Source organism: Melanotaenia boesemani, chromosome 18 (genome assembly GCF_017639745.1).
Source record: "Melanotaenia boesemani isolate fMelBoe1 chromosome 18, fMelBoe1.pri, whole genome shotgun sequence".
NCBI lineage: Eukaryota > Metazoa > Chordata > Actinopteri > Atheriniformes > Melanotaeniidae > Melanotaenia > Melanotaenia boesemani.
The window spans coordinates 16,129,261-16,150,926 of record NC_055699.1 but is presented as its reverse complement, the minus strand read 5'-3'; the positions used below and the strand labels follow the sequence as shown (position 1 = coordinate 16,150,926).

Below are 21,666 nucleotides of genomic sequence, written 5' to 3'. Positions count from 1 at the left end.
GTTACTCATTTTCTTTCATCATCATTCTATATCTGCATTCCAAGTTAGTGGAGCGTATGAAAACACCTTGCAGTTTCCAAGCTGGTTCTACTTTATCCTTTTCCTTTGTCTCACTATGTTTTTATCAGCTTTCGACTTTGTTAGACGTTGCTATTAACTCCAAAACATCTTGGATCAGGTCCTCAGTTTGGACATTTTCCTGCTTCATTTCTTCCCCTAAAAACATGGAGCTTTTGCAGGGTTTTCTTTGTCTGATAATTTTTTTTTTTTTTTTTTAATGTGCAGTGTTTAATTTTCCTGTATCTTGACTTCCTTTACTTTTTCAGTCTTGCTTTAAAGATCAGCTATTTCTTCTAGCTTGTCATAATGTCACTTTTTAAAATCTATTTTTTTTTAATTTTTTTATTTTCTAGTAAGTCATGCTTGACCTTAGCAATTTTTAGCTGTGTAACCTCATATTGAACTGCAGCATTTCTGTGCAGCGTTGCAATTTTGGCTAATTTCTTTTCTTGGTAAGCATTTTCAGTTTTTGTTCCCAAACCTCTTTTTTGTTTTCCAAGTCTGTTTTCTTCTTATGTGTATGTCTGAAAAGTAATATGAGATCATCATTCTCGTTTTTTAGGCCCTTCATATTCCCTGTGCAGTATGTTCACATAAAAGAACATTTAGTTCCTTGATGTCTTTTTCTATTAGGACATCTGCTTTGCTCTTACTTCCATTTCCATATTTATTGATGTTTTTTTGCCAGAATCATCAATGTTTTTTAGGTCCCAGTTCTCTTTCTGATGGTCCTCAGTGAGGATGTTGAGGATGTCTCTTTCTTTGTGAAGGACTTCATTCTCATTCAAAAGAAAAAAGAGAGGTACCCCTCGTTAGTTGATTCACTTTATTTATTTCTACCAATGCAAAATATATATCCCAAGTAACAACATTGGTTTAGTTTTGTTGTAAATGCTGAGAATTAAAAGCTTTCTCACATGTAGATTTAAACAAGTAGATTGGTAATTCACAAATAACTTGTCAAGTTGTCACAGTCCTTCCTTGTCACTCCTGAATTGAAAATGTGGTCCTGATAAAACTGTGTTGAATGGATGGGTTGCTGCAAAGTGACAGGTCAGTTTATGATGTATTTTAGGCTAGAATTACAAATATGTTCCACATGTTTCTGAAATTTTCCAGTTGAAATTAAACAATAAATTCTGCTCATGCCTTTTTAGATTTGTGACTTCTTTTTTAACTGTTTTTTTGAGGCGGAGAACAGTGTATGATAACCAGAGGATGAAACTGATGCAGAGTACCAGGATTTGGAATTTAAAAAGGACAGTTGGGAATAAAACTAAAATGATATAACCCAAAAAGAAAATTTAATCCACAGAATTTCTTTTAGAATAACACAGAACAAAAACAACAACCTTATTTGATTTTTTCTTTTAAAATTGTTCTATGTTATATTGATCAGTCGGGGGAAAGCACATTTTACTCAAGACATAAAAAATTAAACCAGTTCATTTCTCTAAAATGAGTTCTAGATTCCTGCCACTCAACACATGAAGCAGATTGTGCATAGAATATTACTCTTATTCATCGTACATGCAATATTAACGTATGGCTGAAATGTTTAGCAGTGTTTATTGCAAGTAAATGAGTTTTTTCCCCATAAATATTAACATTCATAGTCATTTTTAACTACTATATTTTCAGTCTGAGCAGTGGCTGCATGGCTGTAGCAATCTGACTGGAAAGTGAAGCTCATGTAGAATATTAGTGTACATTTTACATGTGCATAAGTCATGATAATGAAAACATGTAATTTTAAGAGAGGCCTGTGCAGTAGTAAAGCTTTGTGCTTAAAAATGCTACTTTTCTGGTTATTCTAAGAAAATGTTACTTTAGAACCTGAAACCTTGGTTCCTAGTTTCAACCAAATGCTGGTTAAGTCAAAAATGGGATTTTGACTTTATTGGCATCATTGGGCATGTACTAAATTCATGGAAACAAACACTGGGAGGAACTGCTGAAGTTAAACAAATGAAATGCATCACTACACCAAAGGGTGCTTAGTTCTGAGGTTCCAGAGCTGGGCTGGCGCAAAAATGAGAACAGAACCGGTCCTGGTTGTTTCACAAAGCTTCTATTATACTATTCATAGTGGACTTCAGACTATTAGCAGATAAAATATTTTTTTTTTGTTTGTTTGTTTTACTAAAAACCATCAGCTGAGGCTGCTCTCCTTCATCTTCAGGATATCACCTTTTTCTACATGACAAGCTTATAATGATCAGTATTTCCTTTAATTATATCACAAACTTAAGTCTTTCTTTTTTTTTTGCAGCAAGTGCAATTAAAAAATGGAAATCCCTTGACAGCTCCTTATAACCCCGACTATTCAATCAATATAAGCATGTACATAAAATCAATGATAATGTTAATTTTGAAGTATACATTATAACTAAGATTACATTTTGCTCTGTCTTTTATTAGTGCGTTGTGCGTGTAATTGTGTTAGCATGCATATCATACATGAATAATTTTTGGGAAAGAGAAATTCATATTGTTCCATTTATTTATTGATCATAATCTTACACTTTTATAGCTTTTATTTTGATCAGAAAGAGTATTGTTTTGTTATTTTTGTTAATTGATTATGGTGTGCAAATAAATTGCTGCTTATGTTTATGCTGGTTGGATAGGGAAGTAATTGATAACGGTGCACCTGCAACATATGTGGTGCCAGTGTCTTACAGAACTCATATTTTGGCCTTGGCTGTGATGCCTCCATGCAAAACTAGTAAATGCATCTTTGTGTAATTTGAGAAATGATTATTATCACCAACAAATTCCCCTTATAGTTTGAAGAATGTTTTTGCATATTTACATTTCCCCAAGCTTCATGTTTTGCCCACCACCCTTATCCACCTGCTCTGCTGGGGAGATCAACACATGCTCAGCATCAGAGATTGGAAATTGTGGTTGGACTCTGTCCCCATAGTCATGATGATTGTAGCACAATTGGATGAAATATGTTTTTCTGAATGTAATAGGGCAGAAATAAACAGAAATCTGAGCATGTAGTTTCTTATTCTTGCTTTCTTATTATCACTCTGAATAGTAATATATTGCAAAATACTGCACAATGATTCAGGTTTATTGCACTCAAGCCACAACCTCCCAAGATTCTAGGTAATGAATCAAATAACAGATAAAAATGATATACTGTTTACAGTAGCTCCCATATGAACAGCAAACAGCACCAGCTGAGAAAATTGGGTGAGCATCTCAGAGGAAATGAGTATCACTAATTAAAAGAGTTAGCATTCAGTTTGATGTTCACTGACTGTTGGTTTGATTATATCTTGTACTGATCCAGCACACAACTTCCTAAAAAGGTAGAACTGAGTACCGGATATTCAGTTAAATCATTGTTTCTTTTTAAGTTATGTTGGCTACTATTTATAGTTTATGTCACTCATTGGAGCATAGAGGATATAATGCTTGAAGTTATGGGGATGACTTTCCATTGCATTTTGTATCTATATCAATATAAGTTTCTTTCAACTCTGTATCTTGTCTGACTTCACAAGACTTAAACATCAGTGTCTTTAATTTTACTTCACTCCAGAAAAAGAGTTGAATCTGGAAATTAAAAATATGCTGAGTGTAAAAAGTGAGGACGATGAATTTGAATATATAAAGTGGGCATTTCCCAGTGGGTCATGAAAGTTTCCTTTGTTATGGCTTAAGAGGCTTTGTGAAATGTTAATAGGTCTGTCATCGATGTGAACGTTGTGTGTGGACAAAGTAAAAGACATGACACTAAGAAGTGTAGCTTAAAAGTGTAATGTAATTACACCTTTGACATTTTATGAATTGTCTCAGTTTCATGACATGCGTTATCAAAAGGTTTGTGGTAATCATTTCATATCAACAGCACACAGTGGCAGCTCACATAACCACAAAGATTTTAAGATTTTACAGACATTGTGAGTGAGCGGATGAGAGAAATCAGACTTGACGATATACAAATGTTGTCCCCTTAATATCATGTAAAGTCACAACATTTTAAGAATGAATTTACAAGTTTAGAAACCAGTAATGACACAAACCCAGTTTCATGTAGAGTGTAGGGTTATAAACTGAGGCAGGCTTGCGTATTTTGCTCCATCAATGTTGGTACCCAGTAAGCTGAAGTGAGAAAAGGTGTCAGATGTTCGCAGCCTGAGTAATGGGCTCTTAAAACTCTATTCTTTCCTTTCCTGTGTGTCTACATGTGAATTTATGAGGAAAATAGTGACAAGGTTGTGATATTGAACATTTTCTTTACTTTTAGCCAAGCACCTTCTTTTTTTTCCCCTTTTTTCTTGCAGTAGCTGTGCAGTAATTAGTTAGTCAAAAGGGAATTGCAATAAAAAGCCTTACTATGAAATGTTCTGAAATTATCCATCAAATTTACTGTAATGTAAATGAAAGGAAAGGTTCCGTTTTTTTTTTTTTTTTGGTCAGCAAGGCTTTGGTCACTGCTTTTAGCAGGTAAGGACAGTTCATTGGAGACTACAACATACCATTTTATTTCTAAAGCACTTCAACAACAACATAACAGCTGACCCAAAGTGCTGTATATGCCCATTATAGCAAGCTGACACAAGCTATTATGGGCACAAAAGGATTCAAAAACATACTGGCTCCAATGAAATAACTTTATAAATGTTGGAACCAGCTATGTACCCTTTGATGTACAGATATCATCAACAGAACACCCTTTGAACGTGGAGTTTATAGTGAATGAAGGAATATTACATACATAATGAAAACAAAACTAATGAAAGTCTCATTAGTCATGGTTGACAGGAGAAAAGGATTTTAAAGCAGCACAACAGGTTGGACTCATGCTGATTTTAGAACTCATTTTAGTGAAAAACCAAAGGCATTGCCACATTGGTATACACAAAATCAAAACAAAAACTCACAAGAAGGCAGCAGACTGACCGACCTGACTGGGGTGATCATGATAACAAAGACAAACCTGGACAACTTAAGATCTGACTACACACACGCACGCACACACACACACACATATATATTAGTGCTGGGCACGTTAACGTGTTAATCGTGCGTTAACGCAACTCTTAATTAACGCCGTTAATTTTTTTAATCGCGCGTTAATTTCTTTTTTTTATTATTTATTTATTTTTATTTATTTTTTTTTTTATTTATTTTTTTTTTGTTTTTTTTGCTGGCCGCTGGCTTTGATGACAAATACATGGCGTCCATGTCTCCCTTCCCTGCTGCAGCAGTGCGTCTGACGTGATCGGGAGAGAGCGGGTTTATTAAAATAAAGAGATGTTTTCTGTCTGGAACAGGAAGAAGAAAAAAAGAACCGATGTTTCTCTTTGTCAAAATACATGCAGATGGACAGAACATTGTGATTTTTTTTAATAAATGTGGTTTTAATTTATGCAAGACAGCAAAAGTAAGACATGCTTTCTGACTTTTACAAACGTGAAGCATAAATCGGGTCTTCTTCTGCCTCTGGTTCGGTGAATCTTGGTCATAGCAAGATGAAACTTCCAGCTGTGGAATCTGTGAGATGTGAGCTTTCAGTAGAGGAGCCGTTTGTTCATGTTTATGCCGTGGGGTGGACACGGGGAGACATAATTTGTGTTTACATATTTTTCAGACTTTGTGTAGCTGCTCTTTAAAAACTTTGTTGTCTTAACTGTGTTTGTTGGTGATAGAAATGGTTTTACTGAGCTGGTAGCTGAGATTCTGGACTTTCTGTGGATACCACACATGTTTAGAGTTACATCTACAGACCTGCCGCTACACCCGGAATGAGATGTTAACCCTTAACTCCCGGTAGCAGAGGCTGAAAATTAAAGTTTAGAGAATTTATACGCCAGAAATCTGGATAATAAACCACTAAAGGTGCATGGATGGAAGTTATTGTGCATATTGTGAATATTTCTCTCTCCTCACCATCTAGAAGCTGTGAGATTCTCATCCTGCTTTCTGTCTGTTCACCTGATGCTGATATTCATCACATATTGTTTCTTCTGTGTTTAGAAGGAAGCAGCTTCACAGCTTTAAATTCATCCTGCTGACTTTTTACCTTTTAGTTAGTAAATCCTGACCATTTCATCCTTCTTTGTCATAAATATTTGATTTTATAAATATATATATGAAGAAATATTTTATCTGAAAATTGCTGCTAAACCTGTTTATGTGTTTAGTGCAGGGGTCTGCAACCTTTCCTATCCAAAGAGCCATTTTTCCCTCAGCCAGCTAAATAAAACTACTTTAAAGACGCAAATGTTACAAGACTTTTTAAAAAAGGCAAGTTAATTTATATATTTTTAATGAAGAGCCACCATAGGATGTTTGTTATTTTTGAAGAACCACATTTTTAATTCCATTTTTAAGGTTTTAAAATAAAGCAAAACAAAACCTTTATTTAAAAAAAAGAGGATAGACAGCCTTTCTGCTAAGGAATGTAGATATTTGTGGAAAATAATGTAAAAGAAAGGGAAAAAAAAAAGTCCATGGTTTCCAACCTAATGACAAGAAAGATAGATTAAAAAAATATTTTAGCCACGTACTTAGAGGCATTGTGGAAGGTCCAGAGAGACACTTGCAGCTCCAGAGTTGCAGGTTGGAGACCCCTGATGTAGTGTTTGTAAACCAAAACTTACTGCATTTTCTTTTTATAGCTGTAGGCCTTTTTTTAAAGGAAAGAGACATTTTGCGCGTAACGATGCGATTAATTAATTAAATTAAAAAATTTTAATCGTTGCACTAATATATATATATATATATATATATATATATATATTCAAACAGATGACATGGCTCCCAAATCAACACACTGACTTTGGAAACTTTGCACTTAAAGTGTCTTGGGTTGTTGCCTCTCTATTCTTCCTCCAGACTCTAGGACTTTGATTTCCAAATAAGATGCCAAATTTTCTCTCATCCAGAAAGAGCACTTTGGACAACTGCTCAACAGACCAGTTAATTTTTTCTTTAGATGCTTCCGACATGTTTTTTTCAGGAGCGGCTTGACAAGAGACAAATGACATTTGAAGCCCATATCCAGGATCCATCTTTGTCTGGTGGCTCTGGAAGCACTAATTTCAGCCTCAGTTCACTCCTTGTGAAACTCCCTCACACATTTGAATGGCCTTTTCTGATTCTCTCCAGGCTGCTGTCATTCCTGCTGGTTGTGCACCATTTTCTTCCACACTTTTCTCTTCCACTAAACTTTTTATTGATGTGCTTTGATACAGCACTTTGATAGCATCCAACTTCTTTTGGAGTTACCTTCTGGGGATTACATTGATTTAAAAAAAAAGGTTGTGGTGACTCAATGATGGTTTTCTGCACAACTGTCAGGTCAGCAACCTTCCACATGATTGTGAATTCTAGTGAAATAGACTGAGAGACTATTTAAATGCTTGGAGTCCAATGCAGGTGATTTGGATTAACTAGCCGATTAGAGTGTGGCACTTAGAGGTTATAACATTAAACCTTTCACACTATTATTATTTTATGAGATTTTGATTTTCAGGCTTTCATAAGCTTTAAGCCAGTAGTTAGCAACGAGCAGCTGTAGGCCTAAATAGGCCCGCCGTCAAATAATATTGGTCTCACCAGATTACATTGATTTTAAAAAAAGTTGCAGTTGAGTGTTTTGCTTCCAGCTTTAGCAAAATATTCTGCAAACTGCTGGATAAAGTGAAGGGAACTAACCCTGAAGCTAGCTGCTGCTTCACCCAGGAGAAATCACCTCTGCTCTGCCCCCCGACCTCGGTTTGGAGGCAGAAGCAGGAAAGCTTAGCAGCTGTTTCTGTCTGAGTTTTCCCTGATAGTGAAGCCAGACTAGAACAGAGCAGCACAGATACCAAACCATCAACAAACTGTTGTTTTAAGACCAAAAAGACAATACAGAAAAACAAGGAAAATAACTTGTTGTTGCTGTGGGCGTAGTTCACTTGACAAAAAAGATGCCCCAGGTTCAGTCCTGAGGTCTCCCTGACCCACTTTCACAATAAAGGACACTCGAGCCTACAGAATGTTAAAACTATAAGAAAATAAATAAACATATATATTGTGTTGTAATGTGTGTGGAACACAAAGATTATACAAAAACATCTCTCTCTCACACACACACACACACATATATATATATATATATATATATATCTCCGCTTCGCGTCGGACGGTTTATGCCTCCGCAAAGTCCATTAATTTATGATAATGGACACCTCGGAGGGCATTATCCCGCTTATACCATGGTCACTTACGAAAGAAAAAAATATTAAATAAATTTTTAATGCGTTTTTATTGTTTTTCACAAGAAGCGGCTGTGTGGACAATTTCGTTGTGACGCGTTTCCAAGGTAACTGGCTCTGACACAGAACCTGCAGCTTGGTCGGCCGCAGCTGGTGATTTGGATCTGATCAGTGGAGGGAAGGGAGATGATTGCTTAACGTTATGTTACGTGACACAAAATATAATTTCAGACGGCGAGTGTGTGTGTCCAGAGGATGATGCAACCTTTTTTTTTCAGTCATAGATCGTTTCCTAAATTGTTTTTATAGCAGGAAATATTATCCACCATTTACTCTGATCATTAAATGTGTATCAAGCAAGTAAGTCTATCCTAAATTGTTTTTATAATGTTATCCACCATTCACTCTTTATCAAGTATGTAAGTAAGTGTGGTGGAGTAGGTTTTTCTCACTCCAATCTGCTCTCTCCCCCATTTAAGCACAAGATGTAGAGAATATGGTAGTAATTGCAGGGCGGAGTAGAGCGCCTTTATATCCGGGCAGGTGTTTGTCCCTTTAGTATGCGCTGTACGCTGACAGTTGTGTGGCTAGTGTGCCAAAATGTTAACATTAACTCCCCTGCGATCTTAAGTGCCATATTCTCTTTCCTTCTCCACTGGGGCTGTGGCGGTCCTTGGGTATTTACACCGGCATGTTTCTTTGCAGCGTTGCAGTGTGCTGATTGTCGCAGCTGTGCGGAAAGCTGCATGACGTGCAGTTTCACCTTTGTTTTGCACTGCTGGTTTGTGACTGAGTTTAGTGCTGGGGCAGCTCATTGGGACTTGTCGCGGCATTCCTGGTCTCTTGTCTCTCTCTCCCAATTTTGGGATGTACTGGCAAGATTGCTTTTTGCGGGACTTTAATTTGCATCATATGATTGGTGCGTTTTCCACTTTTTTTAGACACCTGAAATAGCATGCCCTACGCTATACTGTGTGTGAGAAGTTGCTGTTTTATCTCTGCTTGGATTTCCACCAGCTCTTCCAGTTCATCGACACTCCGTACGATCCAAACCAAGGCATATAGGGTTGTTTTGGGATATTGTCAGTTTTTATGTTTTATCATTAATAGTTTTTTTTTTTAATTGTTTAAATAAAATGTCATTTTTATGGGAATCCACCTGCCAAGGTGCATTTTATTTGCATTTTATTTGAACCTACCCTTTTTCGCCTTACCAGCACCACCTTGCCACATAGGGTAATCAAGAAAGAAAGACAGGCGTCGACCTAGTTAAAATTGAATGCAACATTGCCGTTGATCGCGATGGAGATTTAGTGTTTGTGGACCCTGGCCACTGCTGGTTGGGACGTTGCGGGATGATAAAATGTTGCTTCATTCTCGTCTCTTCTGGACTGATGGAGCCCAATAAGCCCACAGATATGATCTGGCGAATCTGCAACCCAGCGTCTGAGTTTCTGTTGCCACGGTTACCAACTACAGTTTAGTCTGAGCAATAATTTACAGCAAAAAGGCTGTTCGGCTGGAACTTCTTTTATGGGTGTCCATTATCACTTTTTAGTGGACACCCTCCAGCCAGTCAGAATTGAGTATTCACCCAGACCATGGTATACATATATATATATATATATATATATATATATATATATATATATATATATATATAAAATTTGTCCCCTCGCCCTCCGTGGGCAGTCTCTCATCCATCCAAACATGGGTCCTCTACCAGAGGCCTGGTATCTTGAGAGATCTGCGCAGTATCTTTGCTGTTCCTAGAACTGCACTCTTCTGGACCGAGATGTCTGAGGTTTGTCCTGGGATCTGGGGTAGACACTCTTCCACTTTGGGAGTTACTGCCCCGAGTGCTCCGTTGACCACGGGAACCACTGTTGCCTTTACTTTCCAGGCCTTATTTCTCCAGTTTCTCATGTTCTTTTTTCCTGATGTTGCTTGGTATTGCGATATCAACCACAACGGCTTTCCTCTGCTGTTTGTCCATCACCACTTTGTCGGTCTGGATCTGGAAGGATCTGGAAGCCCCACAGGATCTTAGCTTGGTTATTCTCTACCGCCTTCAGAGATGTTTCCCACCTTGACCTCGGGGCTTCCACGCTGTACTCTGCACAGATGTTCCTGTACACTATACCAGCCACTTGGTTATGACGCTCCTTGTAAAGGAGGCAAAAAAAAAATTGCATGTTAAAGTAAAACGAGCCTTCACACACCATATGACAAAGCAATTTACACACCCATCATTGTCTTTCTCACAGTCACACAAACATCCACATACATGTACAGAGCATATCCCCCTCCCTACATTATACACAAACACGAACTCCCTCATTTCTGTTTCTTAGTACAAAAATAAAAGTAATAAACATCTGGCTTGATGCCGCTGTGAGGAAACAATATCTTGGGGATCCGAGTATATCAGAGTATACCCACTAGAATAAACTAGACTACACCACTGTTATATGTATATATATATATATATATATATATATATATATATATACACTACTGTTCAAAGGTTTGGGGTCACTTTGCCATGGGATTCAATAGGGAAGTGACCCCAAACTTTTGAACGGTAGTATATATATATATATTTATATATATGTATATATATATATATATATATATGTGTGTGTGTGTGTGTGTATCTGAAATTGACTGACTGGCCAAGTTGACTGGTAGATCCACAAAATCCACTGGTCAGACATATTTTTTACTGGCCAAATTATGAAATTACTTTACACACACATACCTCTATGCATATGTTATTTTCTATAATACTATGTTGTATTGTATTCAAACTGAAAGTGGAAGTCACAGCTACATTAAACAAAGGCAACAAAAAAAGTGGTTTTATTTGATAAAGTGCTAATGTCTGAATTCATTAACTAAAACCTAATCAGACTCCTCCCTCTCTGCTCTTCATGCTTTTACACAGTCCGTGAAGTCTGGCCTCCTGCTTGGTGGGATCCCTGATTTTTGCTTTTTATTTTATTGTTTAAAAAATAAACTTAACAAAAATTGATAATAAATAAATTTAAAGCTCTTTGATCTGATTCATGACAAATCAGCAATACTGAAAATAAATACCATATCAATAATCATAAAAGCTGATTTATAATATTAATGAAGTTAATAACTGATCAATACAACAATAATAAGTATCATTATTATTATATTGATAATCGGTTGACAGCTGTTCATAGTCTCGCGGAGTCACATCACGCCCGATATGCAGCTGTCGTCACCCTTCAGGTTGAGAACAGCTAAGCTAAGCTAACAGGCTAACATCACTTCCAATAGAGTGCTGCTGTGCTGACAGCGTAACATGCACTGGTGTGTTACCACCTACAGTCGGTACATGAGAAGCAAGCGGAACCTGGCCGTGAAGCAGACAGAAGGTGCCACTATAGCCAAACTATCACTTTTCACTGAAATTTCTGGTTGGGGCTGTAAGCCCTGCTGATTTATCCTCCAGTTCATTGTGCTTTCTTTTGGAAAGTGGGCCAGCTCCTGCTAAAAATCTCCACATATACTTAATTTGCCTGAGCTAAATGGTAAACAGCACTGAAACACTGCAGCGCATTCTCGTGTTACATGCTAGTGTTTGCGTTAGTGCGCGTCTTTCATACATGCAGACAGCAGAGGAACATAAAGAAGTCCACCAAAAGGAAGACTGAAAAACATGACTAATTTGGTACAAACATTTACTTGCCATTTGGCGGATAGCCCTCTGAAATTTACGCGGCAAACAAAAAATTTACTTGCATATCGCGCCTGGCGCCAAATAACTGCACTATTTTGGTATATTTTCTATTGCAAGTTATTCCACATCTGTTTTTAGATTAGAACCTGTCTCCATATATGTTGGTGAAAGCTGCAGCATTTCACTCACACACACATATATATTATATATGTATGTATGTGTGAGATGCATAAAATGGATTATCATTCCAGTGTTTCCCACAGGATTAGATTGTTCTTGTGATTCTCCTTCACACTCTCTCACTTGTGCCTTGACTGCCATGCTGCACCTTGTCCTTTCTCCCACTCACTAAAAAACGACTGTGAGGGTACTTTACTATCTTTAATCAAGAGCATACCTTTTCAATTCCTTGTTTTCATGCTCATGTATTATACTGCTCAAACTTCTGCACCCACACTCAAATGTCCCTGCTTGCATGCAAATATGTTCTGCATTATCTCAGTTCTGTGTGTCTCACATACCCATCTGCACCTTTAAATGTCCTGCTCTTCAGTTAAAGCTTTGCTCCTCACGCTCAGGCTTCTTCTGTGCTATCACGAAACTTTTAAAATCTAATTTGAATGTTTTGTTGTAGTGCTTCAATATTAAAACTTGCTATTATGTAGCAGAATGTGGTTTTACAGTGTTCGAGCCGAGCAGAAAGGGAACAGGTGTGCTCCAGCTGCAAGCAAGCAATGAAAGTAGAGGGGGCAAATTTGCATATTCATAGATCCGAGCATACCTAACAAGACAAAGGTGCAGAGTTACATGTATGACATATTAAGGCATTAGGTGATTATTTTCATGAAAAGTGGCACTTAGAAATGTGCAATTTCGCTGAGCAGTTGTGAGTTTTTAGGTGTTTAATCTAAGTCAGGAGATGAACTGTGATAATAAGAGACGATAAGAGAGTAAACACCGGTGCTAATAAATTATGTTATGAAGGCAAAAAAGATGTAAAAATATTACATTTGATAGCTTCCTCATTTACATCATTGGATCATATGTTCAGTGTGTCTACAGCAGAAGCTGGTAGTTATCTTCATATCTAGTGGAAGACCACTTCAGGATAAGATGCATGTTTTAAAAATTCCTGATTTAAATTAAGCATTACCACAATTTGTCCTGTTTTTGGCACAGTAAAGGCACAGAGCCACACAAACTGAAACAAATTTTTCGCCTTTCTGTTTCATCCCAAACACTTGTCAGTAAAAACAAAAGACCAGAACAGGCCGAACTGATTTCCCCTGCCTGTTTGGAGGAAACACACACAAATATACAATGGCCCCGACTCTGAGCTAGTCCAACAAAGGGTCCAGCGGCAACAAGCAAATGCCAGAAAATAGCTTTCACTTGTTGTTTCTCGGTATCTGGAGATCTGTCCGCTGGAAAGCCCTGTCTCTGTGGCTGTCAAAACAGACACACAAACACAGAAATATACACACATATACAGCTAGATATTCACTGACACACAAGGCACTCGCAGACAGAGAAGACAGATGCACATCCAGGAAATGAAAAACATGCAGCCAGAGAGAATAATTAAAAGAGCAGGGATTGAAAATGGGGAAGAGCTGTTGAGCAGTTAAATAATGGTTGTAAATGTAGGTGTGTGTAGATGTTCCCAGAGTGTATGTATGTGTATGAACATGTGTGTAGTTTGTAGAGACAGTGTGTGTGTGTGTGGGAGAGAGACAGCACAGACCACAGGGGTGTTTGTTGACCAGCTGCGGTAGAGTGATTGGCTTGCTCTGTCTTGAATGGCAGCAGCCCTGGTGCTTCAAAAGTGATGACAAGAGCTGAATCTCAGCACCCCTCATTACGTTTATTTTCCCCAGTCAACTTTCTCTCATTGCTTTTCATTGATCTTCTGGATTTCCAAAAATCATGTCACAGTTTTTGTTTTTTCTCTGTTTTTATCGACAGCATCCAAAGCTTTTAGTTACTTTTAAAGCAAAACTTAATGTCTAGGTTTGAAAGAATGAACTCAGCCATAAATCTATGTCAGTTGTAGGGGGTAAAATTTTAGACAGAAATGCACAAATTCATAAGGCAAAGGCGTGCTCACACAACCACATCCTTATATACTGAATAAAATCTGAAATTTGCCTCAGGCCCTTTGCAGCCTTTGTTGTCATAAATTACTTCAGCCCTTGATTAAAGAAAACATCAATGTCTAAGCTCTTAAGGCTTCCAACACACTTGGACTGCAATACAAACTGAGACACACACACACACACCATATGCAGTGACACATACATTTCCAATTACTCAATGGTTTGCTGGTTAATGATTTGACTTTGGAGTAGGGGGAATTAAATGGTTGACTTAACAGACTTTTTGCAAGGTGTTCAGCATCTGAGTCATTTTCCTCATCTTCCTCCTCCTCTCTTCCCTATCCTGCTTTCTGCCCTTCATTCTGCATAGTAATGTTTTTTTGAATTGAGCTATTCATTCAGCCAAGCACAGATAAGTGCAGAGTAGCGGGATGAACACAATAGAGAAAATAAAAAATTGAGTTTTGGAGGGATGAAGCTTTTAGGTGAAGGCAAAAAATGGTTTTGTTCTCTTCCTCTTTCTCCTCCTTTTTTAAATTGACAAGGGCAAGAAGAGGAATATGTAGGATTTGGACAAAAAGAATTTCCACGCATACAGTCAGAAAAAAATTCAAAAGATATCAAATATTTATTTATTTTCTCCAATATTATATCCTTTCTCACTATGAGTTGAACTTAACCATGTTATTGGATTTTCACACAACCAAATACTTTAAAAGACAAGGGGATGTTTGTGTGTTTAGTCCTGTGTATGTGTGTAATATACCTGCTTCACACATGAACTAAATATACTCATGTTTTTCTTACCTTGAACCAGGACCACAGGCCTTTTGGAAACAGAATAGTGAAAGATGAGGATGAGAAAGAGGATGGAGAAAATAGACAGCAAAGAGAAAAGAGTGACGCAGATGAATTTAATTGGTAAAAGCTGCAGAATGTACAAAACAATGATAGCGCTTGGCTTTTTGATTCCAGGATTTCTGAGGGTACATTTTCAGCAGGTGATTCTTCTTTTAAATGATGTTTTGTTGTCTTTGTAAATACTCTGATGGTATAGTAGTATTGTGAAATCATCTTAGTTCAGTTCATGAATGCTTTAACTGAGAAAAAAATAAATAAATAAATAAAACAGTAGCATTTTGTTTTAAAAGAGTTGATATACACTTTCTGCAAGTGACTTACATCCCTATGGCTCAGGAGATGTTGTGGATTGTCCACTAATTGGAAGCTTCTCCTGTTTGCTTGTTAAAGAGTCCTTGGACTGAATCCCAAATAGCCCCTGAGGTATCATCAGTGTTTGTGCTGGTGCTATAGAAACACCACTTTAAAAGTGTGTGTGAATGAATGAATTCAGCTTGTATTGTAAAATGCTTTGAATAGTCAAGGCTAGAAAAGAGGTATATCATTGCAATCCCTTTTTAATTAAATATTTTGATGTAACTTCAACATACCTGTATGCAGTCTTTTTAAAGGCTTAACAATATTCTCTTTATCTGAGTGGATTTGCTACTTGGTTTCAAGCTGTGAATTAAAAAAAGCTGGAAAGAAAATAGACAAATTTTAACTGCAAGCACTTTGCAAAGAGTAGAACTCATTTCTTCCAAATTTAAGCATTCCCTTTTGCTTGGAAACAAGAAAGAACCATTAAGTTAGTAAGTTATGCCTATTCTCTGACTACCATTGACTTTGGCTTGACCCGTAGGCACCTTGTATTAACTACAAATGTAATTTTTCACAGCTGGCAAGATGCATACAAAGCTTAATAAGTGTTGCAGCCTTCTTAAAAAAACAGCATACTACCACTGAGCAAGTCACTTACCCCGGATCTCCAGGATGCTACTACCTGCAGAGACTAAAAGCTGAAGTTAAAATATTCCGAAGGACTCCCTGATGAGTCATGTGGAGCTGTGTAAATCTAAAACTGGGAGTTATAAAAAACAACAGTGTTTGTTTTCAGTTAACCTTTCCTGGATAAATAAAGATTAAAAATGAAAGTGAGGGATAGTGGAAGTTCAGTGGCTCTGAGCTTACTGTGAACTCTTGACCATCCCCTTCTTTGCAGATAACTTATCTTCTGGGGTACATTCTCGGGTCACTGGAGTCAATTCAAAGCAGACTGTCTGAGCAGTTTCTCTTCCCCACCACACTCATCCTCTGCCCTGCACACTCCATGTCTTATCTGGAATAACACATGGCCGCCTAGTGTCTTGCTCTCGCCTAGTTACCTGCTGTGTTATTAATGATGCTTCTTCACAATGACTTGTGCAGACAGCTCTGTGCATATGTGTGTAGATGAATAGCACAGGGAACAGGGTTGTGGTGTGTATGTTTATTTGACAGAGGAGTTCAGAGTACAGTGGTGTAAATAGTGTAGGGATTGTGGATTAGTGGGCAGTTAGAGATTCTCCCCATCCTGTGCCAGGCCAAGTAAAGTAGGAGGGGCAGAGAAGATAAAGACAGAGGAATTAAAACAAAAAGAAAAGAGTTTAAAGATGCGGTCATATAAATAATTTTGTTTATCCAGTGGGTTCCTTTGCTGTGAAGCATGTATTGTATTATTTGTTTTTATTTTTCCTTGATTAAAAAAACACATTTCAGTGGGTTTATGCACATTCTTCTCACATTCAGCTATTCTTCTGCAACAACCACACCATAAAAATGAAAACAAAGTTATGTAAAAATCTGAAAACATGATTGAATGTGCCGTCAAGAGATTCACTTCAGTAGCCCATCACTGAGATCTGACATCCATCCACTTACAGCATTGATGCATGAAACAACACATGGAAGCAGCTCATGCTATCAAGCAGTGATGAATAATATAAAACAGCTTCCACATGCACAAATCAGAAAGTATCCACTGTTACCATATTGTCATTCATAGGTTTGTAGACTTTAGTTCTGAGGCACAGTCATGGGTTTTTAGCTAGAAGCAATGTGCAAAGGATGGATCTGACTGGGACTGTGACTGTTGGAAAAGATTAGACTTAAAGTGTTTAGGCGGTCAGTTAATGTAGGATTTAGCACTAGCACTTCAACACAGGAGTTGCCAAAGATTTTGGAATCCAGTTGTCCCCAGCAGAGCCACAATGTGAAAGTCCACATTTATCACATTCTAAACAAATTAAAAAGATTCACAAATATAACTTTACATTTTCCATTATGATGTATTCTTTGACAAAAAAAAATGTTTGATGATGGATAACATGAAGAAGAAACCAGGATTCACTAGAAAGCAGAAAAAAAAATAAATAAAATACCCCACAACTCTGTTCAGCTGTGCGTTTCCCATCAAGTCGTGTTTAAGAAGTTTTTCCTTTTTATTCACAGAAAAGCAAAAAAAAAGAAAAAAAAAAAAAAAAGTTTGCCTGAATAAATGGATAAATACTTTATTCATTCCTAAAGCATGTTATAATGTTGTAGTATTTTTTTAATGATCATTATTATCATTTGTCAGTCAAACCTGTGACAGAGGGTGGTGGTTGAATGAACTCCTGTACTTTTTATTGCTACAGCCAACAGACCTCATGAAGCCTGTCACTAAACCCACACTGTTGTTTCCGATTCGTACCGTGGAGAATGTGTAAAGAATTGTCTATCATGTTTAGCACATTGTGCTGTTTTCCTTTCTGGACAATCAGCTCCAGTTGTCCCCTGCAAAGCCAAGCTTCTTGATCACTTTGTTCAGTTTGTTTATGTCTGTGACTCTTTATTATGGTTCCAATGCAGACTGTACTTTCCACAGACAGACTTATAGAAGATATGCAACATCTTGGTGGAGACATTGAATGATCTTAGGTTGTGAGGCTGCCTAGTCCCCTCCTAAGACAACCATCATGTTGTATTTAAGCAAGCATAAGCCAAAAAAAATAAAATAAATAAAATAAACAAATCTGTCTACCTGTTTTATTCTCTCATCGTTATTTAATGTTTCTGGCCTCTCCTCCTTAGTTATTTTATCAATACATTTGATAAGTGCGATACTGAGTGTAGAAGCATGCTTAACAACAGATCAAATCAGTAGCACTGACCGCAGCAGCGTGTAACACATGCATAATGGCATCTATCTGTTTTTAGGTAGCCTAACATTCTCCTGGACAGCTTTCCTCTACCTCCAACACTGATCTATAGATTAAGTAATGCATGCTCAGGAGTTAGGCTTGAAACTCTAAAATGTGGCAAATAACTGAAAGTCACACCATCAGTGGATTATGCTAGTTCCTCTCAAACCCCCCTACAGTTAGACTGTGGTGGGCATGTTAGATGTAGACACATAATGATTATTTAGTATATTTTGTGAATGTGCACCTTTAGGGCAAGAAGTCTTGAGTTGAGCAATTACTCTAGCTCCACAGCCCATAGCTACTTGTTTGATTGCAAGTGTGTGACTTTGATATATTTACTTTGTGTGTGTGTGTGTGTGTGTGTGTGTGTGTGTGTGTGTGTGTGTGTGTGTGTGTGTGTGTGTTTGTGCATGTGGGCATGCATGACTGTGTTTACAGGCTTTCTCTGGAAATTCCAACTCAGAGAGCGCAGTTCGTCATGAACTGCAGCAGGGAATCGTGGCTCGCTTCCTTAGGCTCATACCACTAGCTTGGAGTGAGGAGGGACGGATCGGTCTCCGCATAGAAGTCTACGGATGCTCCTACTGTGAGTGGAGACAAGCACATTTACAAATCATTTCGTTTTTAGTGTTTTTATTTGACTCATACAGATAATTTCATACCTTTAGCAAGCCACTTGGTCAGGCTCATGTCAGTAATGAGAGAGCTGACACACAACAGGGAGCTATACTATACTGCTGCAGTTAATTTGCTACTTTAATATGAAGTCAATGTCCCTACAGAAATCTGAGCAACACAAACACAATAAAACCTTGCCACACAACTAGTATTATCTTATGATTTATAATTATGGATCCATGTAGAGAGTCTAAGGCTGGTTTGTCAACTACATTCAAGTCAGTAGGGTTGCTATGTAAAAGCCTGCCTGGATACACAAACACAGAAAAACTCAGTTTTAGACTCGCAGAAACACATAGATGCACATACACTCACCAACTGTGTCTTGCTTTTCTAACAAATGCATCATCTGGGGAGCTGACTCTCCTGCTGCCTCTTTGCTCTCATCCTATTAAAGGCTGCCAAATTGATTTTGATAACAATTTCAATTAAGGCTCTGCATAAATTACTGCTATAAGTGACACACGTACATCTTTCATCCCAGAGATGCGATTACAATATGTGTGGAAATGTTTGTGAATGTATGTGTCCCCATTTGAGTGAATACAAGTGCAGCTATTATATTCCAGTCAGTCCTCAGCCTATTTGATTATATTCCCTTGTTTAATTTTCTTCCCATGTCAAAAGAAGCCAGTCAGTAATGAAGAGGATGACAAGCTGTGCTACACATTACACACACACACACACAGTCACCAACCAACACCAATATGGGTGTATATGTTAATGATCAATGATAAATGTGTGCAGAAAAATTCTGTTCTGTAACACTTCTTTTGTTATTAGATGTCTAATAATATGAAGTATATATACTAAATTACATTTACTTACATATAGATAAATTCAACATGAGACAAATAAAAGGACTTGTCAGAAAAAAAAAATTGGCTGCGTTGCTTCCCACAACACACTATTTTATTTATTATTATTATTATTATTATTAGTGTTTGCTTCTACCTTTCTAAATATGACATAAGGCATGGGATTTCAATAATAGGCAACAAAATATATTTTTTCTCAGGTTTAGCAACAGGAATGTAAAAGCAATCAATAGCTTACACAACATGGAGTTGGCTGTCAGGCACCAGCGCTTTTATGAGTCATAAAAACTAAATTTAGCAGGATTGAAAAGCATATTGGATAGATGATATACTAAGTGTAAACAAAGTACTTTTTAAATTGAATACCAATTTACTTTATAAAGCAGAAGAAGTAAGAAAATTGGCTTGGTCCTGTCCCAGTATGTCTGACGTTACATTATTAGCTGTGGCAGTAGGTTTATTAGGTGCAATTTGAATGAGTGTGAGTGGTGTACATAATCTTTATGGTATTGCTTCATTACATGATACATCAAAAATTTTAACTTTAGATTATTTTATACTCAGTTACAAATAAAAATCTGTGTGATCAGCTATATACAACATGATAAAGAGAAGCTGTACAGCAAAAAAAAAAAATCCTCTATAGATTCAACAGCAGACTGAGGTTTGAATTTATTATAAGACCAACTGGTACACTAGGTAAATTACAAAACTGTTTTTTTTAATAAAAATAAATAAATAAAAACATCTGTTTCCAGACCGAAATGTGCTCAGACTTTGCGTTTCTGACAGATACAAATTTTACCCATCACTCTGACATCTGTTAGATAAGACATAATAAATAAGCAATCAGTGAACACATGCTTCCAACTCAGATATCAGTGATAACACAGAAAGAGCGCTCTACACACACACACACACACACACACACACACATGCTCCCACCCTCCCGGTCAGGTGCATCATATTTCAGAGGTGTCTGTCAGCTGTGTTTTGAAGCCTGCAGTGCTTTCTCATGATTACCCTGTCACTGCTCCTTTCTCCAGCATTCAGTCAGAAAATGAGAACACATACATTTGTCTGTTCATCTACCCATCCTTCACTCCCCGACTCCTCAGTTCTCTCAGAACCAACCTCTCATAAATGTTTTTCTGCTTCCCAAACAAAAGATGAAAGAGAAGAGAAGTACAGTGTTGGGCTATGACAAAGAAAAGTGGATGAAAGAGGAAAGCACAAAGCAAAAGTAGTAGGAGGAGAAGGAGGTAGATAAATATAGATGTTGCGTTCCCAGCATAATAACAAAATATGTTGGTTGAGAATGATAATTCTGGATTTTGAGAACGTATGATGATTAAATGCAATACCATATTATGACTCATGTAGGACTGTGCAATAAGAGGGAGTGTATTTGTCTGTATTTATATGTGTATGTGCCAAATCAATACGCTATAAAAGAATCATGATCTATAGTGCTATGGAATTTACATGCTTATTTCCAGTTTGATTAAAAAGAAAAAGCTATTATGTCATAGATAAAATGTTAAATAGTTGTGCCAATAATGTGAGGTAAAGAAGAAACAGTTCAGGTACAAATATATTTATACACGAATGAAATCACTCATATATGGAGGATTTCCAAAAGGATGCCAGCATATCACAGCTGACTTCAGCCTGTGTCCTACTTATGCCAACAGACAAATCTGTTGTCAGGATGATGTATCACTATCATCATCTGCCAAGTTAAAGAAATGTTCTTATGCAGATTGTGTTTGTGGATAGCATCTATTTCTAGAGCAGAACTGGATCCAAACACATTGACAGCTTTAACAGCATTATGTTGGATTTCAGACTCTAGGGTAAAGCGTGAGAAAGAGGAATATTGAATTAAGGTAAGAGCTGGAAGCTGCCTTTATTTCAGATAATATGATTATACTGTACAACATATCAAAAAAAGCAAATGCATTAAATCCCTAGTCATATGAAAATCAAACAAGCTTGTTTTGGTCTTGG

At 37.2% G+C, this 21,666-nt stretch overlaps 1 protein-coding gene across 1 annotated transcript in view; it reads left to right on the top strand.

The window, feature by feature from the left end:
- cntnap2a (contactin associated protein 2a) overlaps window positions 1-21,666 on the top strand; it is a 383,333-nt gene that overhangs the window by 176,279 nt on the left and 185,388 nt on the right. Inside the window, exon 4 of the mRNA XM_041967941.1 lies at window positions 18,599-18,746. Within this exon, the coding sequence (XP_041823875.1) occupies window positions 18,599-18,746 (148 nt within the window). The remainder of the gene's footprint in view (window positions 1-18,598; window positions 18,747-21,666) is intronic.